The sequence below is a fragment of the Lepus europaeus genome, chromosome 15, assembly GCF_033115175.1.
Source record: "Lepus europaeus isolate LE1 chromosome 15, mLepTim1.pri, whole genome shotgun sequence".
Lineage (NCBI taxonomy): Eukaryota > Metazoa > Chordata > Mammalia > Lagomorpha > Leporidae > Lepus > Lepus europaeus.
Window position 1 is genome coordinate 28419154 of NC_084841.1, and position 27397 is coordinate 28446550.

Genomic DNA, 27397 nt, shown 5'->3' on the forward strand with positions numbered 1-27397 from the left:
TTTAATTATCTTTTTCCAGTTCTCCTGATCTATGTTCACTCATCATATTCTTCCATCCGCTTTGAGATTTTATTGTGACTTAGCCTTTATTCTTGACTTGTGCTAAAAATGTCACCAGCTGCTTTTCTAAGGTGGTTCTACCCAATGTGTTCCAAAAATCCTTTATCTTTCACCACCCATCAGGCTTCAGTTCTTTGCTAACCTCAACATTCTGTTTTCTTCACAGTCCATGTTCTATTCCATTGTGTTTGGCCACATTCTACAGCTAGTGATGGGAGAAGGCTGCATTCTGATCCTTTATGAGGAAGCAGCTGCATGTGGGTTCTTCCATTGGGCAGAAATGTGGATGTTACCACTCCTCCTGTGTGGTACCATTATACTCATTCAGCAGCCTGAGAACTTCTTAATTACGTGTGGACAATCAGCCATCAGTCAGGCTATGCACATAAACTTTATTTTAGTTAATCTTTACACAATCTTGTGAGGTAGATGACAGTTCATTCTTCAAAGATGAAAGAATTGACAAAAATGCAAAGCAAGCAAGTAGAGGACCGTTGTGGGAAAACAAGCCCTCTGACTTAGTCCTTTAGTCATTTCCTTTATAAAGTTCTAAATCATTATAACATTAGCAATTTTCACTTCACCTTGGCCTTAGAATTACAATCATGTACCACAGAACAGCAGTCTGATCCACACAGACAGATTTATGACAGTGGTCCCATAAGATTTTATTGCCTAATAACATTGGGTTTGTTTAGTTATTGTGTGTAAAGTGCAGTCGGTGACATTTGTACAATAGCAAAATCACCTAACAAAGCATGTTTCAGACTGTATCCCTGCCATTAAGTGACATACAAACAGTATTTTTATTATAAAATTACATAATTTATATTGTTTCTGTTTTTTATTTCATTAATGTATTATTCTGCCACATTGCATAAAATAATTATCGTTTGTCTTAATTTGTTAAAAGTATAAACAGTTCAAGTAATCAACCAGTAATTCAAGTAATGCAACCAGTCATTATGTAAATCCATTCAGTATCTAGCTAACTTTGAACAATGGAGATAAGTATAATATATAGCACTACTTGGAAAACCAAAGACAAACCACAACATAATATTTTCTAAAAAATAAAGGGTAGTTTGTATAGAAAGAGCAGTCAAATCTAACTATCTTTATATACTAATAAATTCCACTGATTTTAAATAAAAGCTTTAGAATACTTTGGGCACTTTCAACCAAAAAGTGTTTCCCTATTTCCAGTTTTGTCATATCAGAAACTGTGAAACCAAATCAGAAAAGCCATCCATAATACTTGTCAAATTTGACAACTTATATTATAAGCAAGCATTTTTGACAGGTTTTGGATATGAAAAGAATACTGATAAAACAAAGAGAAAGAGTACAGGCTTGTATTTATGTATACGTGGCACAGCATAATTATAGAAATATTGCCAGGATTACTGAAATAGGATAAAACAATCTTAAAGATTAATTCAAATTCTTCTTAGAGTATTTAGAAAAATAGTTCCTTATGTATAATGAATCTGTCTTAATGAACCATTTTGTAGTATTAGTCAATGGTTAAGGATTAAGGATTAAAAATGTAGTATGAAGTCTCATCTATCTATGAAGTCTATTTCTTAATTATAGTGTAGAAGCATTTATAAACTATTCATCATCTATTCAATCATGGCACTAACATGAAAATATGCCATTCTTATTAATAAGCCAATTTGGGCAAAAAAAATTTTGAAAGAAGTACTCTACAGAAAAGGATTAGGAAGTGAGATAAATCATATACATACAGTTGAACAAAGACATGCACCTTCCTCTAAGAAAGAAAGGAAATCAGATTTTTATTATATAACCAAATTTGTCAACCTTTTCTTTTGCAGCTTTCAGCTTTGGTGTTATGTTTTAAAAAAAAAAAACTCCCTGCAATACATACATATTTGATGCCTTTATGCCAAAATTTGATGCCTTTATGATTTCTTTTTTATATCTTTCATTCTTCTGGAATCAATTTTCATGAAAAGAATAGGATGCCTAAGTTTATATTTTTAATATATATAAGTAGTTTTTCAAATACCATTTGTACAACAATGTATTATTTCTGTTAGTGTGAAATATAAACCTTATTACATACTAAATTCTAACGTATGAGGGTACTTTTAAAAGTTCATGAAAAATAGAACTAAAATATTAGATCATTTTGGTGTAAAAATTGAAATATCTGCTTGCTTTTTTCATAGTGTGAATTTTCTATAACCTTTTTGGAGACTTATTGTATAACTAGATCTTTATCTAGAACTTATATTTTTGTGCACTGAATATTCTGCTCCTGCAACTTATTACTTCTTGTACTATACGCTTAACAGGTCCTTTAATATCTGACAAGGCAACCCACCATATTGCTTTCCTTTTTGAGTAGATATTTTAATCCATTATATCTCTAATTTCACGTTAACCGTAGAATAATTTGTTATATCACCCTACTGGGTTTTGGGTGGGGAATAACAGTAGTGCTTTTGTTGTTAATTTGGGAGATAATTAGATGTTTTATAATTATAAATCTTTTAATAAAACCCTTTATTCAAGTTATTATTCTTAATCCTCATTACAGCTTTGAAGCTTGAGTATTGAGGATGTATATGAGTGATGAGAATGTATATGAGTATATGAGAATTTTAATGCCAGTGATTCCATCAGTTTTTAATTGCAAGCAACAGAAGTTGACTTGCTCAGTAAGCAGGAAAAACTTAGTGAAAGTATGTTCAGTAGTTCACAGGATCAATAGATGGATTTTAGAACCAGGCTTAAGGTTCAGCTTTTCAGAAAAATGACCAGAACCATCTTAGCAAGGACTGCCAAGAAAATTGTCACTGCCACTGTCACCACTACTGTGGAACACTAACAGCTCAGGTTGTAGCTTTCACCTCCGCACCAAGAACTCAGCTTTCAGCAGCCACCATCACTTTTGGGGACAGTGCTGTCTATTTTTCCTTTTTCACTGCACTGGCTAGAACTTTGAGAACAATGGGAGTAGTGGTGTTAATAGTGAGCAGCTTTTTCTTGTATTCAACTTTAACAGAAAAACATGTTGGTTGTTTTGGTTCACCATTATATATTGGACCAAAGACTGCTAGGAAAGTAATATTCAATCCATAGCTTATTAAGAGGTTTTTTTTTTTTTTATCTTGTTTTCATTTTTATTTCCTTTTTAGAAAATCATAAATGAATTTTTAATTTATGTTTCTTGATCAAAATAGCCCTAGCTGTTTTTAAAAGTTTAACCCATTATTGTGACCTGGTAGTAGCTTTCCTGGGGCTGGGGCTGTGGTATAGCAGGTAAAGCCACCACCTGCAGTGCCAGCATCCCATGTGGGCGCTGGTTTGAGTGCTGGCTGTTTCACTTCCTATCCAGCTCTCTGCTGTGGCCTGGGAAAGCAGTAAAAGATGGCCTAAGTAATTGGGCCCCTGCACCCATGTGGGAAACCCAGAAGAAGCTTCTGGCTCCTGGCTTCAGATCAGCGCAGCTCTGGCTGTTGTGACCACCTGAAGAGTGAACTAGCAGATGGAAGACCTGCTCTCGCTCTCTCTCTCTCTCTCTGCCTCTGCCTCTGCCTCTCTGTAACTCTGCTTTTCAAATTAATAAATAAATTGTTTTTAAAAATAGCTTTCCTAATGTTTAACCTACCTTGTTTTCATGAAGTAATTCTTATTCAGTCATGATGTGATAGCTTCAAAATAGCATTCGTTCATAGGTTATATGTTCTGGAATCTGACTGCCTAGGTTCCAGGCTAGGTTCTGATATGACTGATGTGACCATGGAAAGGCAACTTAGCCTCTGTAATACTCAGATTCTGCTTCTTCAGAAATTGGGAAGCTAATAATAATGCTTATGTAAGAATTGTATGAGAATAATTTGAGATAATTCATGAGAATAGCATGATGTATAGTGAATTTACAGTCAACGTCCATTGGTATCTTCATTGTCTATTACATAATGTTGATTTTAATACTTTATTGTGGTTTTTGAAAAATCTTTTCAAGTGAGATTGACTTGTGGTTTCCTTTTTGGATGTTGTTTTTCTCAATTATCTTTAATACCCTTTCATCTTGGTACATTTTTGTATAAGTGTTATGTATTTGCCAAATGAACTGGAAAGCTATCTTCTCCCATAATCTTGAAGACTTTCAAGCATGTTTACATTTCCATTTAATTAAAGAATGAAAATTCTTCTGTAAACTGTTAGTGTGTTCTTTAAAAAAATGATTTACTTTTTTTGAAAGGCAGAATTACAGAGAGGGAGAGAAAGAGAGAGAAACCATTAGTGTGTTCAAGTTTGCTGGATATAGTTCTCTGACAACTTTTCTATTTCTGCCACGGCTTCTATCTTCTTAACTCGTCCATTTTAAATTAACTTTAATCATTTATGCTTTCTTAGAATGTCATTTATTACTATACAGTAATGAATTCAAATGTATTCAAATTCAAATATACTATAATAAGTTATATATAATATTATCTTAGTGATTAAGTCTCCTTGGGACCATCTTTTCTGTTACAACATTGACACTTGCTGTTCTTCACCAGGTGAGTAGAAATTTCATTGTGATGATTAGTATGTATAAGTCCTAGAAATTTATCAGTAGTGAGCATCTCAACAGGCCTACCCTCTAATTTACTAATTTCTGTTTTTATTTTTATGGGTTCCTGATAGTTTCTTCTGATTATTTTAAAACTACTTTAGTTCCCTATTATATAGCTTAGTTTTTGAATTTTCTTCTTTTTAAAATTGTTGGGGGTTGGCCGGCGCCGCGGCTTACTAGGCTAATCCTCCACCTGTGGCGCCAGCACCCCAGGTTCTAGTCCTGGTTGGGGCACCAGATCCTGTCCCGGTTGCTCCTCTTCCAGTCCAGCTCTCTGCTGTGGCCCGGGAAGGAAGTGGAGGATGGCCCAAGTGCTTGGGCCCTGCACTCGCAAGGGAGACCAGGAAGAAGCACCTGGCTCCTGGCTTCGGATTGGCGTGGCGCACCAGCCTTAGCAGTCATTTGGGGGGTGAACCAACAGCAGGAAGACTTTTCTCTCTGTCTATCTCTCTCACTGTCTAACTCTGCCTGTCAGAAAAAAAATAAAAATAAAAAAATAATAAAATTATCGGGGACAGCACTGGTACGTAGCAGATAAAACTGTTGTCTGTGACTCCAGCATTCCATATGGGCATTGGTTCAAGTTTCAGCTGCTCCATGTCCAATTCAGCTCCCTAATAATGGCCTGGAAAAAGCAGTGGAAAATGGCCCAAGTGCTTGGGTTCCTGCCACCCAATCGGGAGACTCAGTAAAAGTTCCTGGCTTCTAGCTTCAGCCTGGCCCCTGACCATCTCAGTGCGTGTGTGTGAGTATGTGTCTCCTCTCTCTCTGTAACTCTTTCAAATAAATACATACATCTTAAATAAAAGAATTGTCCATCAAGGCATGTTAGGTTAAGGGCCTAGCCATTTTCCTCTAAATAGGGTTTTATCTTATCCCATATTTTTAATCACATCATTCTATGTTCATTCTAATGTTCTTTTCAGACTTGAACACTTAGTTTCCCATTTAATCTGAGAATTACTCAAAAATTATACTTGTAATGTTAAGTATTTATATTTTTCAAAGTTTTAATTTTGTACAAGGATATAAGACAATGTGTTTTGTACAGATTTTTCTCTTCAATTCTTTGATTACATCAGTAGAAAACCTGAAGAACATGGGAACTGAAAATGATAGAGAATGCCACATTGCCCATGAAAGTTCTCTTTTATCTTTCTCACTTTAACATATTTTAAAATAAGCTGAGTACTTGCATAAGATATCAGATAAGTTAGTACTCTATTTTATCTGGTTACTAAAGATAACATTAATTTAAGTGTTATAATGCTCAGCATAAATCACATTATATCTCAATTAACTCAGTATGTGTGTGTTCACATACTGAAAGTTTTTGAGTTTTTTTATTTTCATATAAAAAGATCAATTTTATGCACTGTAATATGAAAGTATTATTGGTGTTATTATTCATTTCTGTAATATAAAGTATTGAATATATTTTTTATTTTAGTATTTAGTATTTGAGAGGCAGAGAGAGAGAAAACACCAATCTGCTGGTTTACCCCAGAAATGCCTGCACTGGCTAAAGTTGGGCCAGGCAAAAAGCTGTGAGCCAAGACCTCAATCCAGGTCTCCCAAGTAAGTGGCAGGAACTCAACTGCTTGAGCCATAACCTGCTACCACCCAGGGTGTACATTAGTGGAAAACTGGAATCAAAAGTAGATCTTGGACTTGAATCCAGTCATTTCAGTATGGGGCATGGGTGTCCCAAGTGGTGGCTTAACCATTAGATCAGCTGCCTTTCCCAAGTTATTTTATTTACTGTAGATTGCATTTGCTTTCAATACTCAAATATTTTCTATGCCTAAATTCTATTTTTAAAAGCATTTCTGTTTTGTTGTTTGTCACTTTTGTAGAACATGGTTGGGGAGTGGGCCTTACCGGAAGAAATGGCTGAAAATTTACCACCTTCCAACAATTGCATATTAGGCCATGTGCTTCACAGACTAGTTGAAAAATCTCTTCCTCCTCAAGTTGAATCAACAGAACCTGAATTACTTTCATCTTCTGTTAAGGGATGCTTATTGGGTAAAACATTTAGTGGGAAAACTACCACTCTAAAGTCTCTACAAAAAGGTAGGATTTTTTTTTAATTACCCCCTTATTATAATCTAAACTGACTATAGCTGCATCTATCTAATATCTACAGAAAAACATGTAAGAGGCTTTGCTGAAAAACTGGAACATCTGTGTTATAATTAAATTATGTTATAGTTATTGTCCAGGCTATGATTGTTAAGTTTAAAAAATGAGTCAAGTGGGCCAGCATTATCAAACAGCAGATTAAACCACCACTTATGACCCAGGCATATCTGAGTGCCAGTTCAGGTCTCTGCTGCTTCATTTCCAACCCAGCTTCTTGCTAATAAGCCTGTGAAGGCAGCAGATGATGGCCAAAGTACCTAGGCCTCTGCTGCCTTTGTGGGAGACCTAGATGAGAGTTCCTGGCTCCTGGCTTCAGCCTGGTCCAGACCAAGCCACTGTGGCTAATTGGGAATGAAGCAGCAGATGGAAGATCTCTTTCACTAGCTCTAGTTCTAGTTCCAGCTCTATCTCTCTCCCTCCTTCTGTCTCCGTCTCTCCCTCTCTTCTCTGTTACTGTGCCTTTCAAATAAATAAAATTAAGTCTTTTCAAAAAAAAAAATGGCAAAGTACTCACATATGCCCCAATATGGATGAAAGTTAACAACATTATAAGTCAAAGAAATAAAAGATCACATAATATGTAATTATATTTTATAAGATATCAAGAATAAGCAAATTAATAGATAAAGAAATAGAATCAGTGGTGGCCAGGGGAAGTGTAGGGGAATAGGGAGTGATGGCTTAATGGGCTGGGGGAAAAACCATCACAAAACACACCATACACCATAGTAAAAAGAAATAATTTATTGTTGGGAGGTGGAGGGAACCCTACAGGCTAGAGAGAGAGGGCGAGAGAGAGAGAGAGAGCTGTGTGGAAAAACAGATCTTCTTAAAGCCTTGCAGAGATAAGGAAGTAGGAGCAGCGAATCCCATTAGGCTAAGGGTGCTTGTGGTTGGCTCATTTAGTCATCTGACTTCTAATAAACCAGGCTGGACTTAGAAACTAAAACTTATTCTGGAAAGTTACTGTACAAGATAGTGACTGGACCAGAGCCTAACATGGAGCCCAAGATGGTGCCTCAGAAATCACTAACATCCCCCCTTTTGTTTTTTAGAAAGCAAGTGTCCTATGGGATTACATTGGCCCTAAAAGCACCAGAGGGGTGGAGGGACAATGCTCTATCTTCTAGAGCTACTTCTTGCTGACATGGGGCAACGAGTCACTCTCCACTGGTGTGGGGCAACATCTCAAGTCGTGATCTCCAGAGTGGGGAGCTGCTGAGTATATCCCTTTAGTAGCTTTGGCTGACAGCCTGGTTGGTGAAGGCTTTGATTCATTCCATTATCACCTCCTCTAAGCACTTAAGCAGACAAGGTAGTATACAAGCCAGGGTGAGAATAGCAGCCAATGGTCCTAGAAGTGGAGTTAACCAAGTGATTAATATTCCTTCCACAGAAGTTGTAGAAAGAGCTGGTAGCAGTGTAAGAGGATCAGCACTTATCCACTGTTGGAAATGTCGGGTGGCTGGGTGTTCACCCATTTCTCAGAGGCAGGTTTATCAATGGTGGAAGAGCCTGAGTCTTCAGACACTGTTGGCCGTGGAGCTCAGGTCCAGATAAACTTGGCTGTGAGTGGCCCTGTGGGAGTAATGGTGTAATGGTTAGGGGTGGGGGTTTGTTACAAGGTTTAGAATGGAGCATGGCAAGAACGATGACATTGAGTCTGCTAGGAATGCATGTAGTATCTGGGCCCTAGAAGGGGAAAGAGAAAGAAAAGTTTGATGGCTCACTAGGTCTTGGAGGTTGTTGGATGAGTGAATATGTAGGGGTGAGACAGGGACCTGTGGTCAAGACAGGGTTTCAGCAGAAGATGGCTTCTCGAGGGGGCTGCAGCACCAACTCACAAAAGCTCTCCATTTGAGTTTTCAAATGCGTGGTCATCTAGGATATCGTTGTTTTAAGTCTGGAAGAAATAGATCTAATAAGCAGATTAAATATTTAGGAGCTAAAACAATGGACAGATGATTATTAGAGGACCTAGAAAAGGTGCTGTCTAAACCAGGAGGGAGTTTTTTAATTGAGAGGCAAACAAAAACTGACAGGAGGGGCAGATTTTAACTGTATTTTAATCAAAGAAAAAATAGATAGATTTTGTATTTAAAAAAAGTTTTTGTTTTATAACTTTCTATGACTTTCCATACCTTCTGCAACTTACTTAAACCTTCATAAATTTCATTTCATTGTAGAATAAACTAGCCATTAGGATAGCCATTAGGATAAATTCTTACAAGCCTTGTCCTTTCTTCATTAAAAATTATCTTTCTGTCTTAACCTTTTCACTAATAACATACTTTTATACCTGAACTCAATGTCCAATTATAATATTTTATGTATGAACCAAAATTTTATGTATGAGGTTATTATCTTCCATTATGTTAGATTTAATGGGGGAGGGCATCCATCAGAGAGATGGACACCACTCTGGCTGGAGAGAGAGAGATTCTTAAGGAAGAGAATCTGATAGGTGACAGAATAAGGGGCAATTATGGAAAAGGAGATATGCCTGAAAATAGTAATTAACCCGGGGAGCATGCTGGTTTGAAGGGCCAGTAGTCTTTATTATATAGGTTGGGAGAGAAATGATATTTTTTAGGGTGATACTGTCTTGGGAAGGGGGCCTTTATTTTTATTTTTGCTTAACTCTCTGTGGAACACTGCTGGGTAGAGGGCTTTATGTGTGCTGAATTCCTAAAATTTTTCTCACGGCTTTATGGCCCTCTTGGTGTAGGGTGGGAGAGATGTCAAGGTGGCTAGGTTAAAAGAGAGAGGCCAAACCTCTGTTTCCATGCAATACTGGTGAAGAGACTTTTGCTGTCACTAGATAAGGCAGGGAAAAGAGAAGAAGGCTAGGCACGGAGCATTCTTTGGAGCAAAGTTGTTTAAGACTTACCACTGTCTCTGAGTTTTGTTTTATTGTTTGTTTGTTAGCTCTATCAAATATATTACTGGAGATGGCTGGAATTGAGATTTTGTCTTTGTGGAAGAGAGCATTTAGATGTGAGACAGGGTAGCAGTGTGAGATGGGGCTCTATTTTGTTAGGTCCTAGGACTTTAGGGTCCAAAGGTGAAGAGGTGGCTACTTAGAGAAGACTTTAGAGCTGCATCTGCCCAGAGGGCAGGGGTGAGCAACATTGGGTTTGAAGTCAGACTTGAAGAACAGAGCTGCTTGTTGGGGAAGTGTAGAACACCAAGGACTCTGATAAGGATGAGAGAAAGGCTCTCTAGTGAAGCTTACGGTGCATTGCCTTAGCAGTTTGGAATGTCCCAGGCGAAGGGCTTGTAGAGTGATAAGCACATCATTAGCCTTTACAGTATGTTTTGTGCTCAGGAGGAGAGGGTGGCAGAGTGGAGGAGGAGGATTTAGGAAGAGAGAGGCAGTTTTGGCTGTCGCAGAGGAGAAGGAGCAGGGCAAGCAGAGGGGAGGATGAGATGGAGATCTGGGGACAAACAGAAAGGGTGGAGTTGTAGACAAAAGATTGAGGTGGAGTCTAGTGGTGGTATGAAGACCGAGACTTTTAGATTGGAGAGGATGTCTCTGCCCATTAGGGGCATGGACATTGTATTCTAAGGAAAGCGTAGGCCAGAGTCAGGGAGCCGAAGGTGCAGGGAAGGAGTCCGAGTGGTTTTTTTTTGTTTGTTTGTTTGTTTGTTTTTTTTGATGGGGATGTTTGAGACTCCTTTAACAGAGATACCAGGGTCCAGAATGTGGCCTGAAAGTGTTGTCAACAGAGAGAAAGAGGCCCCTGTGTCCAGAACAAAAGAAACAATGTGTACAGGAGGATGATGAGCTGCTATCATGGGGTGATTGGTGTTCCATGCCTGTGGATTGACAGTGGACAGGGGGAACGGGGGCCTGAGGTGGGCAGGGCAGTTGGGCCAAGATTGTCTTGAGAGAGCAGTAACAGGAAGGGAGATGAAGGCGGGCTTGAGGACGGGGCCAATGGCCAGAGGGTGAATGTTATTTGGGTATTGAACTGACAGAGTGTATATATCTTTCCAAAAGGGGAGAGCAACATTGGGATATGATAAGAAATCTTGATGTGAATGGAAGGGGAGAGGGAGCGGGAGAGGGGAGGGTTGTGGGTGGGAGGGAAGTTATGGGAGGGGGAAGCCATTGTAATCCATAAAGTGTACACTGGAAATTTATATTCATTAAATAAAAGTTAAAAAAAAAAAGAAAAGAGTGAGAAAAGGGTGTCATATTAGTTATGTAGAGCAGGTTGGGAGTCTGTAGGGGTCTGTAAGGTTTTCCCTCCACCCCAACTATGGAGGTTGAGGCAGCAGAGGTGGGCCCCCAATACTGGGTAAGGACTTATAAGGTTGCCCTTGTATTGATAAGAAAAAAAAACTGGCCTACCTGAGACCATCACAGTTACCCTGAGCTCCTGCAGTGATGGCCGTAGTTGGGTGGCAGGAGACTGGGTTCCTCTAATCTTCAGTTCCAGTCCTGGAAGTCAACTCGGGGCATTGGTGGAGTGGATGGCCTACTGACCCAATGGACAAGAGGACATCCCACCCTGCAGTGGTCCTTCTGGCAACATTTAAGATAAGGACCTGATGGGTCCCTAGGGTTGAGACACATTCTGGCCCAGTGGCCACCTTGGCCACATTTAAAGCACGGAACTGGAGGACCCCCGTGGTCAACAGGGCTACTGGAGGGAGCAGGTTGTTGAAAGTCCTTGGCCAGCATTTGAAATTTGCCTTTTGGGCTCTCTCATTCCTCCCATTATATACTTTAAAGGCCACCTCTAGAATTTTTGCCTGTGGAGTTAATGGACCCTTCTCGAGCCATTTTAACTTTGTCTTTCTGGTGGATTTTTTGAGGCCAGCTAATAAGCAGATAATGAAACAATTTCTGGCCATTATGCCATTGGGAGAATTATAATCCCAGTTGGGGTCTTGTTCCAGGACAGCATGTGCACCCATAGGATGGGCTGGATCAGTCTGATGAGTCTCATTGGCATGGAGATGGGCCTGTTCCCAAACTGGCCTTCGCTCCTCTGGAAGGAGGGTATTGGAGAGGATCATAAAGACATTGTGAAAAGCTAGATCATAGGACTGGGTTAGATATTGAAACTCTAATGTACAACGCTGGGTTAGAGGTGAAGGAACCCAGTTTTTGTTCCATTTGTGAGAGATCAGCAAGTGAGAAGGCAATGTGGACCCTGACTATACCTTTTACTGCTGCCACCTCTCAGCAGCATGGAGGCAGGCTCCCCAGCTGCCACACAAGAGCGAGTGACTTGGGGACTGGGGAAGGGGAAAGAGGGTCGAGGGCTTGAGGTGGTGGTGGCAGGGCAGGAAGAATATGCTGGCTCAGCAGAAAGGGGGAGAGCGCAAGTTGGGGTGAGGACTGGGTTTGAGATAAGGCAGGGGGAGCAGAAACAGTTGCCACTTCCTGGAATTTCTGGGCAGGAGGGGAAGGTATAGTGAGAGCCAGCCCAGCATGGACGGTGGGCTTTGTGGTTGAGGAGTGGGAGGTGACTGTGCCAGGGCCTGAACAGGAAGGGGCAAAGCTGGCACCTGTGATGGAGGGTGGTATGGTGGGGGCTCATCTGCAGGCTCAAAATTAGAAGAAAGGGGTTTTGGCCTTTTAGTGGGAGCTTTGGAACTTAAGAGTGAGCCACAGAACATGAGGTGTAAAGAGAAGGTTCAGAACGGAGATGGGAGAAGGCTCAGACAAAGGGGATCTCCTTCTATGTTCCTGAACGCTCACAGAAGTGACAGAGATCCCGAATACTGTCAGGGTCAAATGTGCCATTAAGCGGCTATTTGGACTGGTTGTCAAGGTCATACATGGGCCATACCTGATTACAAAGAAAGATGAGGGGCCAGCACTGTGGCATAGCAGTAAAGCCGCTACTTGGAATGCCGGCATCCCATATGGGTTCTGGTTTGAGTCCTTAATGTTCCACTTCTGATCCAGTTCTCTGCTATGGCCTGGGAAGGCAGTACAATATGACCCACGTCTTTGGGCCCCTGCATTCACATGGGAGACCAGAAAGAAGCTCCTAGCTCCTGGCTTCAGATTTGCGCAGCTCTGGGCATTGCGGCCATCTGGGGAGTGAACCAGCAGATGGAAGACCTCTCTCTCTCTCTCTCTCTCTCTGCCTCTGCCTCTCCGTAACTTTGCCTTTCAAATAAATAAATCTAAAAAAACGAAGAAGGAGAAGAAAGATGAGATGATGATGTTTGAGATCTGGGGCCAATTTGAGAGGAACAAGATTATTTAGAAGACAACCAAGGGGAGAATCAGATGGAACATGGGATGCAGAAGCTCCCATAGCAACCTAAGGGGTCAGACTGGTGGACAGCAGGTATCTCCGAGTTCACATCAGCCCAATGAGGAGAGTAAGGGAGCAGGGGGTGGGGTCTTCACTGGCACCCACTGGCATCTGGGGCGTAAAGCCCAGAGGAGTTGTGATGCCTTGTACGAGGACTTCAAGACAAAGCAGAGCAAAACCACAACCCAAAGTAGAGGTCACAGTGGGAGAATTCCCCGTTCCCCATTTAGCTCAGGATTTGGAGGGCAGGTGTGTGGATAGGAGTCACAAAGCATTCAGTAACAAAGAAGGAGGCCTGGGGGTAAGTTCTGTAGTTGGCAGGAATCCAGAATCCCAAAACAGCTCAGACCCCTGAGGGGAGAGCAAGGTCAACAAGAGAGCCTGGATCCAAGTCACAGCACTAACAAAAGGCCACCACAAAACACACCAAACCCCAGAGTAAAAAGAATCGTTTTACTATCGGGGTAGGGAATGGGGGTAGGAAGGAACCCTCACAGGCTGGAGAGAGAGCCTGTGAGGAAAAACAGGACTATTTATAGCCTTGCAAAGATAAGGAAGTGGGAATAGCAAATCCTGTTAGGGTGAGGGTAGAGTTGATGCTTGTGATTGGATCATTTCGTCACCTGACTTCTAGTAAACCAAGCTGGACTTAGGAACTGAAATTTATTCTGGAGAGACTGGAACTTATTATACAAGATGGTGACTGGGCCAGAGCCTAAAATGGGGCCCAAGGCTTAAGATGGTGCCTCAGTAAGAGGGCACTGGTTTCAGTAACAAAGGAAGATTTAAAATTTCAGGAACCAACGGCAAAGGAAGACCTTTCTCTCTGTCTCTTTCTCTCACTATCCACTCTGCCTGTCAAAAAAAAAAAAAAAAAAATTTCAGGAACATGACAGTGGTGATGGTTGTACAACATTGTGAATATCTACATGCTACCGAATTGTACTTTTTTAAAATGGTTAAATTTATGTTACAAAAGTTTTTCCACAATAATAATAAATCCTACTTGACTGTAGCTGTTTCTAGGGTGCCCAAAAGACAGTCTTGAAGGGTAAAACCAGAATATCAAGACAATGGCATCAGTTTCCCAAATGAGAAGCTAATTCTAAAATTATCTTTTGCTTTTTAGACTTTCCTGTTAAGATACTTTCTATTGACACTCTTGTCCAAGAAGCTATCCAAGCATATCATGACAATGAAAAAGTCAGTGAGGCCTCATCAGCTCCTCAAGAGGATAGGAAAGAAAACCAGGCAAGTGTGAGGTTTGTTTGTTCATGTGCAACTAATACACCAGAGATTTAAAACTGAATGAAATCCCAAAGACCTTCTAGACCAGACTTTTTTTTTCTGTAAGGTCCAGAAAATATAAACATTTTGGGTTTGATGGATCAAAAGATAAAAATGGAGGCTATTATGTGAGTTTTTCCCTAAAAACAGAACTCTACCCACCCCCACCAACTTAACTCAGTGGACCACTGGAGTGGTGTTTTACTTTATTTCCAACTGCTATTATCTGAAGACTTACCATTCTCCTAAGGAAAGAGTCACTGACTGGTAAGTGGAGGTGGGTGGAGTAACTGAATTATAGTGGCTGAGGTATAGAGTATGAGTGTTTTGGGGGCCTCAAGAAGTAGCCAGCTCTGGAGCTGAGATCCTATCATTCGGTGCCTAGCAGTTGCCAACAACAGAGTCCTCAACGAGTAATTGGAGATCATAGTGGCCCCAGGAAGTAGCCACACAGGTGTTGGAGCCCAGTGCTGGAATGGAGGACAACACCTGGTTTATTTCCAGAATCACTGTGCTAGAATCCTTGAGTGATGTCTAGAAACAATATAAAAATAGTCAGCCTGCCAGATATTTGGTCTATAAGCCGTAGTATGCCTATTCCTGATTCAGACTAGTAGATCAGTTTGGAGGAGGTAGGAGAGGCTCTCTGTATAGTTCACCTATTTCACACTCCCAAGATTTCCTTGCATCACATTCTCATCTGCATTGCATCTCTTTACATTATTGCATCAAGATTCTTGGAGTGAAGGGTGAGATTACATAAGAGAAGGTAGTGCCATTTTGAGAATCATGGATATGGTCCAGCCCCCTCAATTCACACAGGTGACAGTAGAAAACTTAAGCATGAATTGGTTTGCTCAGGATAAGAAGGACTAGTAGATGGCTACTCTCTGATTGGGGTTCTAGGTTCTGAGCCCAATATTCCTTTCTTTACCTTATGCTGGTTACTGCAGTTGAATACATTGGCAGAGAATTCACTCAGATCTTTGGCATGAACTACAAGTTAAATTACACTTAACTGTGAGTTCTAAAAATGACTGGGAGTTTTTGTTCTGGTGGGGCTATATCTTCTCCCATGTTATGACACTCTTTCTGTTTTAACCAAAAGAATTATAGGTAACCTACATTTTTTAAGCTTTATTTATCTATGACTATGACTGACACTTCTAGGATTATTATTTTTAAGATAATTTTCTATTTTCTCAAGTTCCATTATATTTTCAAAATAGCAGTTGCTGTATTTTACATAGTAAATAAAACCGTTTGAAAGACAGGTTACACCACAGTTTACTTTGTGTTTCCATAAGTAAAACTAGCATCAATTTTATAGAGTAGATATCTTTCCTGTTTGTCCTGTGAAGGCTTGCCTTATTAAATAGTTCCTTCATATTCTTATATAAAGCTCAGATCCTCCTGACTCATCATCGTTGTTGTTATCATCACCAAATAGCATATAGGTTAACAATGGCCATACAATTCTCCCATAGCAGTTGGATTTTTCATTTATTTCTTTATTCCAGGTATGTGTCTCTAAAGAGATAATTTTATTTTTAAAAAATACAATAAATATAAATCTAATGAATTATAAATGAATTCTGAAAACTCTTTTCCATGGATTTTAATCAAAAACTCCTTGACTTCTAGAGTTGTCTGCTTTTAGACATGTTTATTATCCATAACTTAATAATCTTGGAATAAGAAATGGTAATCAATGAGCATTTTAATCTTTCTTGAGAAACTCAGCTTGTCTTCCGAAAGGAGCACCCAAACTGTGGTAGAGCACAGAGAGGGAGGGAAGGAAGGAAAGAAGAGAGAGCAGGAGGGAGGGAGGGGAAAACACCAAGCCATGCATTGTCTTATAGGGTTTTGAGTATATTACACACTCCAGTAGCTAAGAATGGGCTCTACCGAGGTGCCTGTGTAGTGACTTGGATAACTTATATTTGACTTGTTTTCCCACAAGTAACAATTATAAATTCTGGACAAAACACAGGAGTTGGCCGGTGCCGTGGCTTAACAGGCTAATCCTCCACCTTGCGGCGCCGGCACACTGGGTTCTAGTCCCGGTTGGGGTGCCGGATTCTATCCCGGTGGCCCCTCTTCCAGGCCAGCTCTCTGCTATGGCCCGGGAAGGCAGTGGAGGATGGCCCAAGTACTTGGGCCCTGCACCCCCATGGGAGACCAGGAGAAGCACCTGGCTCCTGGATCAGCACGATGTGCCGGCCGCAGCGGCCATTGGAGGGTGAACCAACAGCAAAAAGGAAGACCTTTCTCTCTGTCTCTCTCTCACTATCCACTCTGCCTGTCAAAAAACAAACAAACAAAACAAACAAACAAAAACATAGGAGTTAATTTTTTTAAGGTTATATTCATCCATTTTCCCTTGTAGCAAAAGTACTTGAGGCTAGGTGATTTGTAAAGAAAAGACTTGAAGAACACAGTGCCAACTTGTGTTCAGCTCTGGTGAGGACCTCGTGGTGAGTGACATCATCACAATGGGCATACTTGCAAGAGGAAGAGATCACAAAGTATGAGGAAGCCAGAGAGACTTGGATCAGGCACACTCTTTTAAAATAACCCACTTTCTTGGGAACTAACTCACTCCATGAGTCCAGCATTAATAAATTTTGAGAGTGACGCCTTCAGTGACCTCCCAACTCTCTTGATGCCCAACAACTTAAAGGTTCTCTCATCACCTCTCACATTGCCACAGTCAGGGCAAAACCGTCAACAGATGAACCTATGAGGAACAAACCACATCCAAACCATAGCAGGGACCAAAAGAAGACAAGAAAAACAAGGCAGCAAGCAAGCCAGCACCCTAAAAACAAGCAGAAAACATAGAATTTGGTCTTTGAAACAATAGTATTTCATGAAACAAGAGCCATGTTTAAACAGGTTTTCCTCAGAAGATATGCCAGGCTGCATGGCAAGAGTGCCTAAAACTCAAGCAGTGAGCTCAGTCTTCCTGATTTAAGGCATCAGAAGGTGAAGTCTGGGCCGGCGCCGTGGCTCACTAGGCTAATCCTCCGCCTTGCGGCGCCGGCGCACCGGGTTCTAGTCCCGGTCGGGGCGCCGGATCCTGTCCCGGTTGCTCCTCTTCCAGGCCAGCTCTCTGCTGTGGCCAGGGAGTGCAGTGGAGGATGGCCCAAGTCCTTGGGCCCTGCACCCCATGGGAGACCAGGAGAAGCACCTGGCTCCTGCCATCGGATCAGCGCGGTGCGCCGGCCGCAGCACGCCGGCCACGCCGGCCATTGGAGGGTGAACCAATGGCAAAAAAGAAGACCTTTCTCTCTGTCTCTCTCACTGTTGACTCTGCCTGTCAAAAACAAACAAAAAAATAAAATAAAAAACAAAACTGGGATTTGGAGTTTTAGAGAAGCAACCTCAGACATAGGAACAATGACATATGCAAAGGTGCAAAGGCATGTATGAAGTCCAATTCAAAAAAAAAAAAAAAAAGACAAAAGGATGTGACAGACTATCTCTTCTTGCCTTCCTGTGTATAAACATAACTGGGAATTTTCTGAGGCAACATTGTGTCCACTTAGAAACTACTTACTCCTTATACATCATTCTAGGCAAGAGTGACAGTTCCCATATAAATAAAAGTCCACCACGTGGGGTTTTTTAAAAAAAAAAAAAAAAAAGAAGGTGAAGTCTGGGGATGCCAACACAGCTGAAAATTAAAGAGGAAGATCTTGCAAGGGAAGAAGGAAGAGCCTCCAAGTCTGCATAAAAGTTTTCCTGAAATGCTTCCCTGACTCCTGAATTGTACTAAAAATCAGTATCTTCATCAGAGAGCATGACCATTTAATTATTTTTGTCTTAAAAACATTTGGGGCCGGCGCCGCGGCTCACTAGGCTAGTCCTCCGCCTTGCGGCGCCAGCACACTGGGTTCTAGTCCCGTTCGGGGCATCGATCCTGTCCCGGTTGCCCCTCTTCCAGGCCAGCTCTCTGCTGTGGCCAGGGTGTGCAGTGGAGGATGGCCCAAGTCCTTGGGCCCTGCACCCCATGGGAGACCAGGATAAGCACCTGGCTCCTGCCATCGGATCAGCGTGGTGCACCGGCCGCAGCGCGCCTACCGCGGCGGCCATTGGAGGGTGAACCAACGGCAAAAAGGAAGACCTTTCTCTGTCTCTCTGTTCACTCTGCCTGTCAAAAAAAAAAAAAAAAAATTTGGAGTCGGAATTTTAAGTTAGCTTCCTTCTACTGTTTGATGTTTATTTTCACAGCTCACTGTGCGGGCTGAGCTTGGTGCAAAATCAGAACAATTGCTGAAGAAAGGAAAGAGCATTCCGGACATGTTGCTGGTTAACATCATGGTAAACGCTATTAAGTATGTATTGTGGTTGTCTTTCTTATGTTCTTTATCACTTAAGGACATGTAAATAATCACATAGAATGCTTTTGTTTTTGATGTCTAATAAATATTACTCATCTCATAACGTATACAGTAATGCAAAGATAGATCTATTTTGAGATTTATCTGCCTGTATTTTACTTCCTCGCCTTTACCAAACTTGGCTTCTTATACCTGGATATGAATACAAGTCAGTTTCTATTACTTGTGAAAGTTTATGAGAAACCAGACAATTAAAAAAGCCAAGGGACAGATTATGGAAGGAAGCAACTCTAACTGTGAGGTCACAGGTCATTGTGCTCAGGGGCAGGGTACTGCGCACAAAAATCCAAAGCCTTGAGCAGAGCTAGGGCAGCAAGGTTGTGATAGGTAGGTGTGCACAGGAATTCCATATGTGAGTAGCACAGAGATGATAAACGATTGAAGGATTGTGCCTTTGTAATCTGCCTCTTCCTCCTTCCTAAGGATCAAAGATTCCCTCAGCCCTCTTTTGTAATGTGGAAAAGGAAGAAAATGTTAAAAATTCATTGAGTCTCAATTGATCCATATAATAAAGTAATGAGGCTAAGCAGGATGGGGAAAAAAAGTTCAAAAGGCTCCTGTGAATGAATTTTGAAGTGCATAGGGGGATGAGGATAGAGTTGCAGGATGTAGGAAACAAGATTCAATGAGTTATCATTTCCAAAGCACTTGTTTCTCTCACAATGTCAATGGATTGTCCTCTTTTCATTTAGTGGGATACCTGTGAATCAGAACTGGATCCTTGATGGTTTTCCAATGACGTTAAACCAAGCTCAACTTCTGGAGGAAGCTCTCACAGGCTGCAACAGATACCTCATGGAAGCAGAAGGAAAAGCAACACAAATATCTACACTGGCTGTGGATCCTACAACTTCCAAAGAAGTACCTCTGCCCTCTTCTGCATTTGATTTTGTTATACTATTAGATATTTCTGATAATTCCTCACTGAGTCGCATGAATGATGTCATGGGTAAGCTGTACCTTTCTGAGACTTTTTTATGATCAAACTTTTTTTTTAGTTGACTGAATCAGTAAGTGTTCCCATTTTCAATTGTAAGTGAGTGAGGTGGTATTCATTTCAGCCTTTCAGAGGATTATCTAGCTGAGCACAGTTGCGTCTTGCTTTGAATGTTGGTATTCACAGTTAAATTCTCTACTGCAGATCAAGCCTGGGATGAGTAGAGAATTCTAAGCCAACTGCAAATATGTCACTAAACCTTTGCATCAGCTTGGCTGCTCTTGTGGCACAAAGGTGCTTTTATGAGACTTGCCTACATGGAGGAGCTCTCTGTGGCCATCTAGTACATCTTGGTGGGTGGTCGCAGACCAAATCTGTGTTGTAAGCAGGGATCTGGTAAGATCCTTCCCGTGGACTGTGTGTTAACTCTGAGTGGCAAGTCCTAGTTGGCTGAAGTCATCACATGATGGGACAGAAAAATCCTGGTAGAAGCAACCATTGCTTATTTAGATATTTTTCATCCTTGAAATGAAAATGTTACTTCATCCCATAAATTAAATAGTTGTGGATAAAAGCATTTATTCTTAGACATGGCTTTCCAACTTACTAGATATTTAACCTTGGAAAAGTAACTTCATTGTTCTGAACCTCTGTTTTACAACATAAAAGACAGAATGGCTCATTGTATTATTATCAGTATTAAATGAGATAAGAGTTAAACACCTAGGATAGAATCTGGCACACAATAATAAATATGTAGTAAATACATAAATTTTGTGGCAGCCTTTGGAATGAACAAAAGATTGAGATATCCTTTCATGATAAGGCTGAGTATTATCTATTGGAGCTTTTGAGATGCCAGATTCCATGGAGGCCTATTCTATCATCAGCTTTGACTCAGCTCTTCTGTACCTCCATAAATTATAGGAAATTTATAGTATTGCCAATGACTCTTGCCCATACAAATGCTAATGAATTCTGTTGAGACACAATTCATTCTACATTGACAAAAAGATGATTCCAAGTACTACATACTCTGTAGACAGTAACCAGCTTTTCGTCTATTATCACTTGTTTCACTGTTCTTGATTGACTGCAAATGTGTCTGCTATACAGATTCTCATTTGAACCAGCATTAACCGGTTCCCTCAGTAACTGAAGAGTCAAATTATGGCTTTGACATGTGTTCATTTTACATCTTGATTTTAGCTTTTAAAAAACAACCCTTAACACTGAATGTCTTCTATCATCTTTTATTACTGCTGGTACTACTAATGCAACACTCAGGGCTAGGAGAGATCTGAAAGATCATGCCCAGTGCTTTTTAGATGGGAATTCAAAGCATAAGTGCTTGATTTGAGATCTTGCTTTCATTGTTTACTTAAAGACAAAACCGTTGCATATTAGTTTAGCTGTTTAACCCAGTAGTTTAAACTGGATGCTATCTATCATATTGTAAACAGGAGAATTATCTTTTCTCTATCCAAGGAAGTGGGAGCCCTACTGATAGCAATAATGATTCTACTTGCTTGACTGACTTCCCTTTCCTGTTCAGTGGATAGCTGAGGATTGGCTAAGAACATTGCTAATCCATAGCTACCTGGTAACAGTCCATAGTCCTGAACATCAAGGTCAATCTGAGTTGGAAGTGGATATGACAAGTTGTTCTAAATTACACATACAGACCTTTGTGTGGTAGGATCCCTGGAAGCTCATAACCCTACAAGAGCTTCAAAAGATTTGCTTCCTCCCTCTTGGTGCTCTGTAAGAAGTGTGTTATATGTTTTGGAAGTGGAAAACAATCCATTGGCAAGAGTTTTTTTTATGAAATATTACTGAATCCAGTTTGTATTCTTTCTATCAAATTTGCATGATGAGAGGGGTTCTGGAAAATTTTCTGAAGTTGATGTCAGCATTCAAATAGTTCAATTTCTCAATTTTAAACTCTTCATTTTGAGCTTTCAGCCCCGGATAATAAGCTGAGATAGCCACCTACTCTTCCATCTGGTATGATTTTTACTCCCCAAAGGCTATTTCCTGTCCTTAGGTTTCCTTGGTCTCCTGCCTTGCTGGGTTTGTGTTTAGACCTTGCCTCTGCCCAGCTCTCGCTGAATTCACATTCAGCCTTTGCAGCCCACCAACCTTTGGGGGCAGTGTCTTCCCTGTTGTTCTTGAGGCTTCTCCACAGACCCCAAGCATTTCAGGATAATGAGCTGCACTCAGCCCTAGTGACTGGATTCCCATGCCCCGGCCTCACTCCTCCTGGGCAGGACTTCAGGTTCCCACGGGTCTGGGCAGGGCACAGATGACACCTGTGTCTTGAGAAACTGTCTCCTTAACTTATGAGACATTCCTTTTCCTGGCTTCTAAACACTTCTTTCCTCTCTTGATTAAACCCTGATGTTTTGCATGACAATCTGGCTCTCTTTTTTTCCTCTCAATTTTCTTCCTGGATGAATTTTTTCTTTTTCTTAAAAGTCTCAACTTTAGTACGAACTTCCCCATTTTCTGAAAACCACAGCTTAAATGTACCATGGGCTCTTCAAGCTCAACCTGTTCATATTATTCAGAAGTTGTACAAGTCCAAAACCTGAAGTCATCCTTTTCTCCCTGTGCCATGTCTTCCATCCCAACTGATGACTAAATTCTGTAGTATACTGCTCCCCCTTCCTGCAAAAACCACTTGAATCTGATGGTTCTTCCTTTGAATCTTGCTGCTATCTTTAAAGTATTATGTTTCAAATGGTAATAGGTTTCCAACTTACTAATTGCATGCAATCTCCCTCTCTTTCCAATTCATCTTCTATACTGCAGCCAGAACAATGATACTACAAAAGCATATCTAATTGCATTAAATCTAGCTGCAGTATTACTCAGTGGCTTCACACAGTTTCAGCATAAAGTCTGAACAACTTAGCTCAGTACCAGACTCTTGAGCCAGCCCCTGCTGACTCTCCACGCTTACTTCTGTCATTCATTCAGACTTTGCCACCTCAAACCCCTACTGCCATTCTTTAGAGGAACTATTAATGTTCACCTCCCAAGCCTTACAAATGCATTTTCTCTCCTTTGCTCCATTTTTTGGCGTCTGGCTAATCTCTTCTCATTCTGGGCACAACTATTATTATTATTTGTTATGTGCCCATTACATGGAGCAATGACTAAATAATTACAATATAATAATTATAATTGGTTATTTTCACACTACCTTTGAACTATACCATAATGGGGACTTGCCCTTCATTTTATATTATCAGGGCCTGGCACACTATAAATGTTAGATTCATATCTGCTATGGGGCCCTTTTAGCACTCGTAACTATACCAGTGCTAAAAAATTTTCTGAGGAGGTCAGAGTCAGAAGTCAGAATGAATGGAATCAAATCATATCTCAAAAATTTGTAAACTGTGCAACCTGAAGCCAGTTATAGAAATTTAATCATATTCTATAAGTTTTGTTATAAATATAATGTAGTATCTGTAAAAGCATTTAATACTTGTGTGCTAAATTTTACCCATAAACACTACAGGGAAATTGAGTAAACTAAAGGGTGAAACATGGGCTTGGTGACCAGAATGAGAACTATCTCAGTGGAGTGGGGATGGGAAGAAGGGATTGCAGGTGGGTTCAGACATAAATGAGAGATGAGGAGGTGGGAGTGTGATGGGAGGCAACTTGCAGGAAGCTTCGCTCTGAAAATACAAAGGAGCATGATGTGCTGGCTCTGTGGTGAAGTGGGTAAAGCCACTGCCTGCAATGCCAGCATCCTATATGGGCACCAGTCCAGCTCTCTGCTATGGCCTGAGAAAACAGTAGAAGATTGCTCAAGTCCTTGGGCCCCTGCACTCATGTGCGAGACCCAGAAGAAGCTCCTGGCTCCTGGCTTTGGATCAGCACAGCTCTGGCCATTTCAGCCAACTGGGGAGTGAACCAGGGAATAGATTACCTCTCTCGCTCTCTCTCACTCTCTCTCTCTCTCTCTCTCTCTCTGCCTCTCCTTCTCTCTCTGTGAAACTCTGACTTTCAAATAAATAAATAAATCTAAAAAAAAAAAAAAAAACCATGGTGGCCAGGTATTTACTTAGTTATTTGGTAGTAGTTTTCTTTCTTTCTTTCCTCCTCTTTAGTAACTTTCAGCAGAATGCATGTGTATGAAAGAGCTCAGCTGATTTTTAAGCCAGGTGATTTGTGAGAATTGAAGGTGTTGTATTTTTGTTCAAAGATAGCTACCTTCATAAGTCTTGGAGAAAAGAGATGAATATCATCCCAGGCTGGTGTATCAGGACGCAGGTATTCAAATTGTTAGGTGGGTGAAAAACGATGAAGGATTCAACCATGCAATGCAGGTTGTTAGTAGGATAATGCTGGTGAATTTGGGGAGAAACTTAGGAATTTAGGGACTGGATACATCATCTACACAGGTGCACTAGAAGGAGAAGAGTTTGTGGTAAGAATATAGCTCCTTAAGCTTGCAAAGGTGGTGCCTCTCAGGGTGATCAGAAAATCCAGGGGCCAAGGTCATGAGTTCCAGAAGCAGAGTGAAAGGAAAGGTGCCAATGCCTGACAGGGGTGGGAGGGAGAGGAAGCCGACCCTGAGCCAGGTGCTGATGTTCCTGACTAATAGGAGGTGCAGATGGCACATGACATTATCTCATGAGAAGGGCTCCAACAATTTTCTTCAATCACCCATTTTGATGTCAATAATCTTTGGTTTTCATAAATAACCTTAAAGCACTGTTTTGTATTCTAAATCCATTTCACCTTGTTCTACCATGAATGTAGATGGAGAACAACTGAGTACCATAGCCTATAAGGGTTCTTCATTTTCTTGACTGCCATTGATTTACTACTCTTCAGTGTTCTCATGCAGTCAGCAATTCTTATTCCTTTTAATCTAGTTCAAGTCCTTCCTTCCTCTTTATGACTTTCCATTTGTTCTAAATTTATGAGTAGCCTGAACTTTGTACTGTTAATCTAGAATAAGACTAAATCAGAGATGTTTAACCTATTTTTGTTTCTTTATCTCTTGTGATCTATTCCTTTATGTCTATATAAGTGGATCATAACATCTTAAAATAAACAATTCTTTTATTGTATTGTAATATGAACAAAATATTTTACTCATATGACTTAGTGGACACCTTTATATTTCATTTTTAATTTTTACATCATAGTTTTGGTTTTTCTTGCTTTCTAAGTTCGTTATCTATGATAATCCATTGTTTTTCGTTCTTGTCCTGAGTTTCTCTACATTGAAGCTACAGCTTATGTTTAACAGTTTTTGCTCCATTCTTTCCAATTTCGAAAAAAACTTTGAATTCTTATCTCAAAACGATACTCTTAACACCTTATTAAACATTTTTAGTAATATTGTACCAAAGACAAAGCTATATCTCTCTGACATCTAGCATCAGTATATTTTAGCAGTACACATCAATGTTGATAGATTTAGCAGTATCTAATTACGTAATTTTTGTGCCGTAGCTGAAGAGTTTTCACGTGAAATTTCTCATGAAGATACCAGTCAGCATGCAGCTGCTGATAACCAGCATGTAGATGTGGATCATAATTTGAGAGACCAGATACAACACAGGTTAGTTTTAAACTAAATGCTCTACTTCTTGATTTCTTCTTTGAGCAGACTAACAGGCAGCCCCTTTGGAATCATCAGATCTAGAAGAAAGATATATGTCCTAGTATTCAGTCTTTTCCAGGTAAACATTAACTGGTATTAATGGTGAGTGAAATATTTATGTGCTAACTTCCACATTCAGAGCAGGGTCATTATAGTCCAGGAAAAGAACTAAATCAGGCAACATTTCCCTTTATGGTTGCGTCAACTGACAAGTAAGTTATATGGAATCCTAACTGAGCCCTCATTAAGTAAACGCCAGTGAAGGTCATGGAAATTCAAAGAGCCAGGCATTAAACTACAGAGGTTAGTTCTAAAACTACTTCTGTCTTGCAAAAAATGAAGTTTTGTGGTATTCTTTTGGAAGTGTGCAATTTGCCATTGGGAAAGAAAATTTATACAAAACTATACAATTTTATAAAACCATGAAAAGTCTAAAAATGTGAAGCCTGCCAAAGGAGAGTAATTTCAGCAACATTAAGGCTGTCTGCTCTCCAGGAAGAAAAAAACATTTCCAGAACCATTCCCAGAATACTTTTGAGTAAAGCAAATAAGTCTGATCCACCTATGCTTACTCAGAGGTCTCTTCAATTTCTGTCTCTAAGAAAAAGCCAATGGCCCAGGTGGGTCTACAGCCACCATCAGAATGCTCAGAGTTACTCTTCTGTTAGCATGAGGAATGTTTCCTTAGATTTCTCTCAGGCAACTGGACTTAAACACCAAAGACTTCCTGAATGGGGCCATTTTTCACATCTCTTACTGTTTCATATGTTTAAAAATATGTCTTGAAGGCATTAAATAATTTCTTCCTTATCTAAAGTGATAATATTACATTGTCTGGTAGATTTCTAAAAAGTTGCTTTTTGAGGCCAGCACTGTGGCAGAGCAAGTAAAGCACCACCTGCAGTGCTAGCATCCCGTATGGGCACTGGTTCCAGCCCTGGCTGCTCCACTTCCAATCCAGCTCTCTGTTAAGGCCTGGGAAAGCAGTAGAAGGTGACCCAAGTGCTTGGGCCCCTGCACCTGCAAAGAAGCTCCTGGATCCTGGCTTCAGATCAGCGCAGCTCCAGCTCTGGCCGTAGCGGCCATCTGGGGAGTGAGCCAGCAAATGGAAGACTTCCCTCTCTCTGCCTCTGCTTCTCTGTAACTCTGCCTTTCAAATAAATAAATGAATCTTTAAAAACAAAGTTTCTTTTTCAGATTCAATGCTCTTGGCAGCCCATTTTTCCATTATGTATATTCAGTGAATTGTTCTTAATGCCATGTTTACTGTTTATTCACACAAATATTTCAATCATCATGATATTCATGTAATACTTTTATTTTGAAGAATTATAGGCTTCTTGGACAACTGGCCTTTATTGGAGCAATGGTTTTCAGAGCCAGAAGATATTTTGATAAGAATCAATGCTGAAATAGATAAAAACTCCTTATGTCAAAAAGTAAAAGAAATATTTGCAACTGAAATAGTGAAAAAAAAGAATAAAGGTAATTACATTTCTTTGTAATTTTGAACTTATATGTAACTAAATAACTAAAATTCGTGGTTTTAGTAAGCTTATAGAGAAATGGAAGTGTGTTGGAAATTTATTTGTATTGGATTATACTAACATCAAGTGTGCTTTGCCTTGACTTTAGATTTCTGCTAAATATGTTTCTGAATAAAATATTTTTTCTCTTCTTTTTAATTTAATTTCACCAAAAGAGGTTCTATATTTGAAAATATTGTTTCCATGTAGGAAAAAAGAAATAATGGAGTTAAACCTAAGGATGGGTAACCTGTCACATAGTGTAACCTGAATAGATATGATGCTTGTTTGTCAAGAAAATATTTTAAAATAAAAATTATTAAGAATATTATAGACAGGGTAAAGTTTCCAATTTGTTAACTTCAGCAATTTAAAGAAACAATGTGTGAATTCTTCTTTAAGGAGAATCTTATCTCCCAATATCTACATATTTTGATCTGAATTTATTAATTACTAATTTCTTATTTAACCCATTCTTGGGTTATATCACACCCACATTAAACCATCTAGATCTCTT

At 40.1% G+C, this 27397-nt stretch overlaps 1 protein-coding gene across 1 annotated transcript in view; it reads left to right on the top strand.

Moving 5' to 3' along the window:
* SPEF2 (sperm flagellar 2) overlaps nt 1–27397 on the top strand; it is a 184048-nt gene that overhangs the window by 57177 nt on the left and 99474 nt on the right. Inside the window, exons 11-16 of the mRNA XM_062211927.1 lie at nt 6517–6736; nt 14219–14340; nt 18613–18716; nt 19475–19731; nt 25204–25312; nt 26682–26839. Of these exons, the coding sequence (XP_062067911.1) occupies nt 6517–6736; nt 14219–14340; nt 18613–18716; nt 19475–19731; nt 25204–25312; nt 26682–26839 (970 nt within the window). The remainder of the gene's footprint in view (nt 1–6516; nt 6737–14218; nt 14341–18612; nt 18717–19474; nt 19732–25203; nt 25313–26681; nt 26840–27397) is intronic.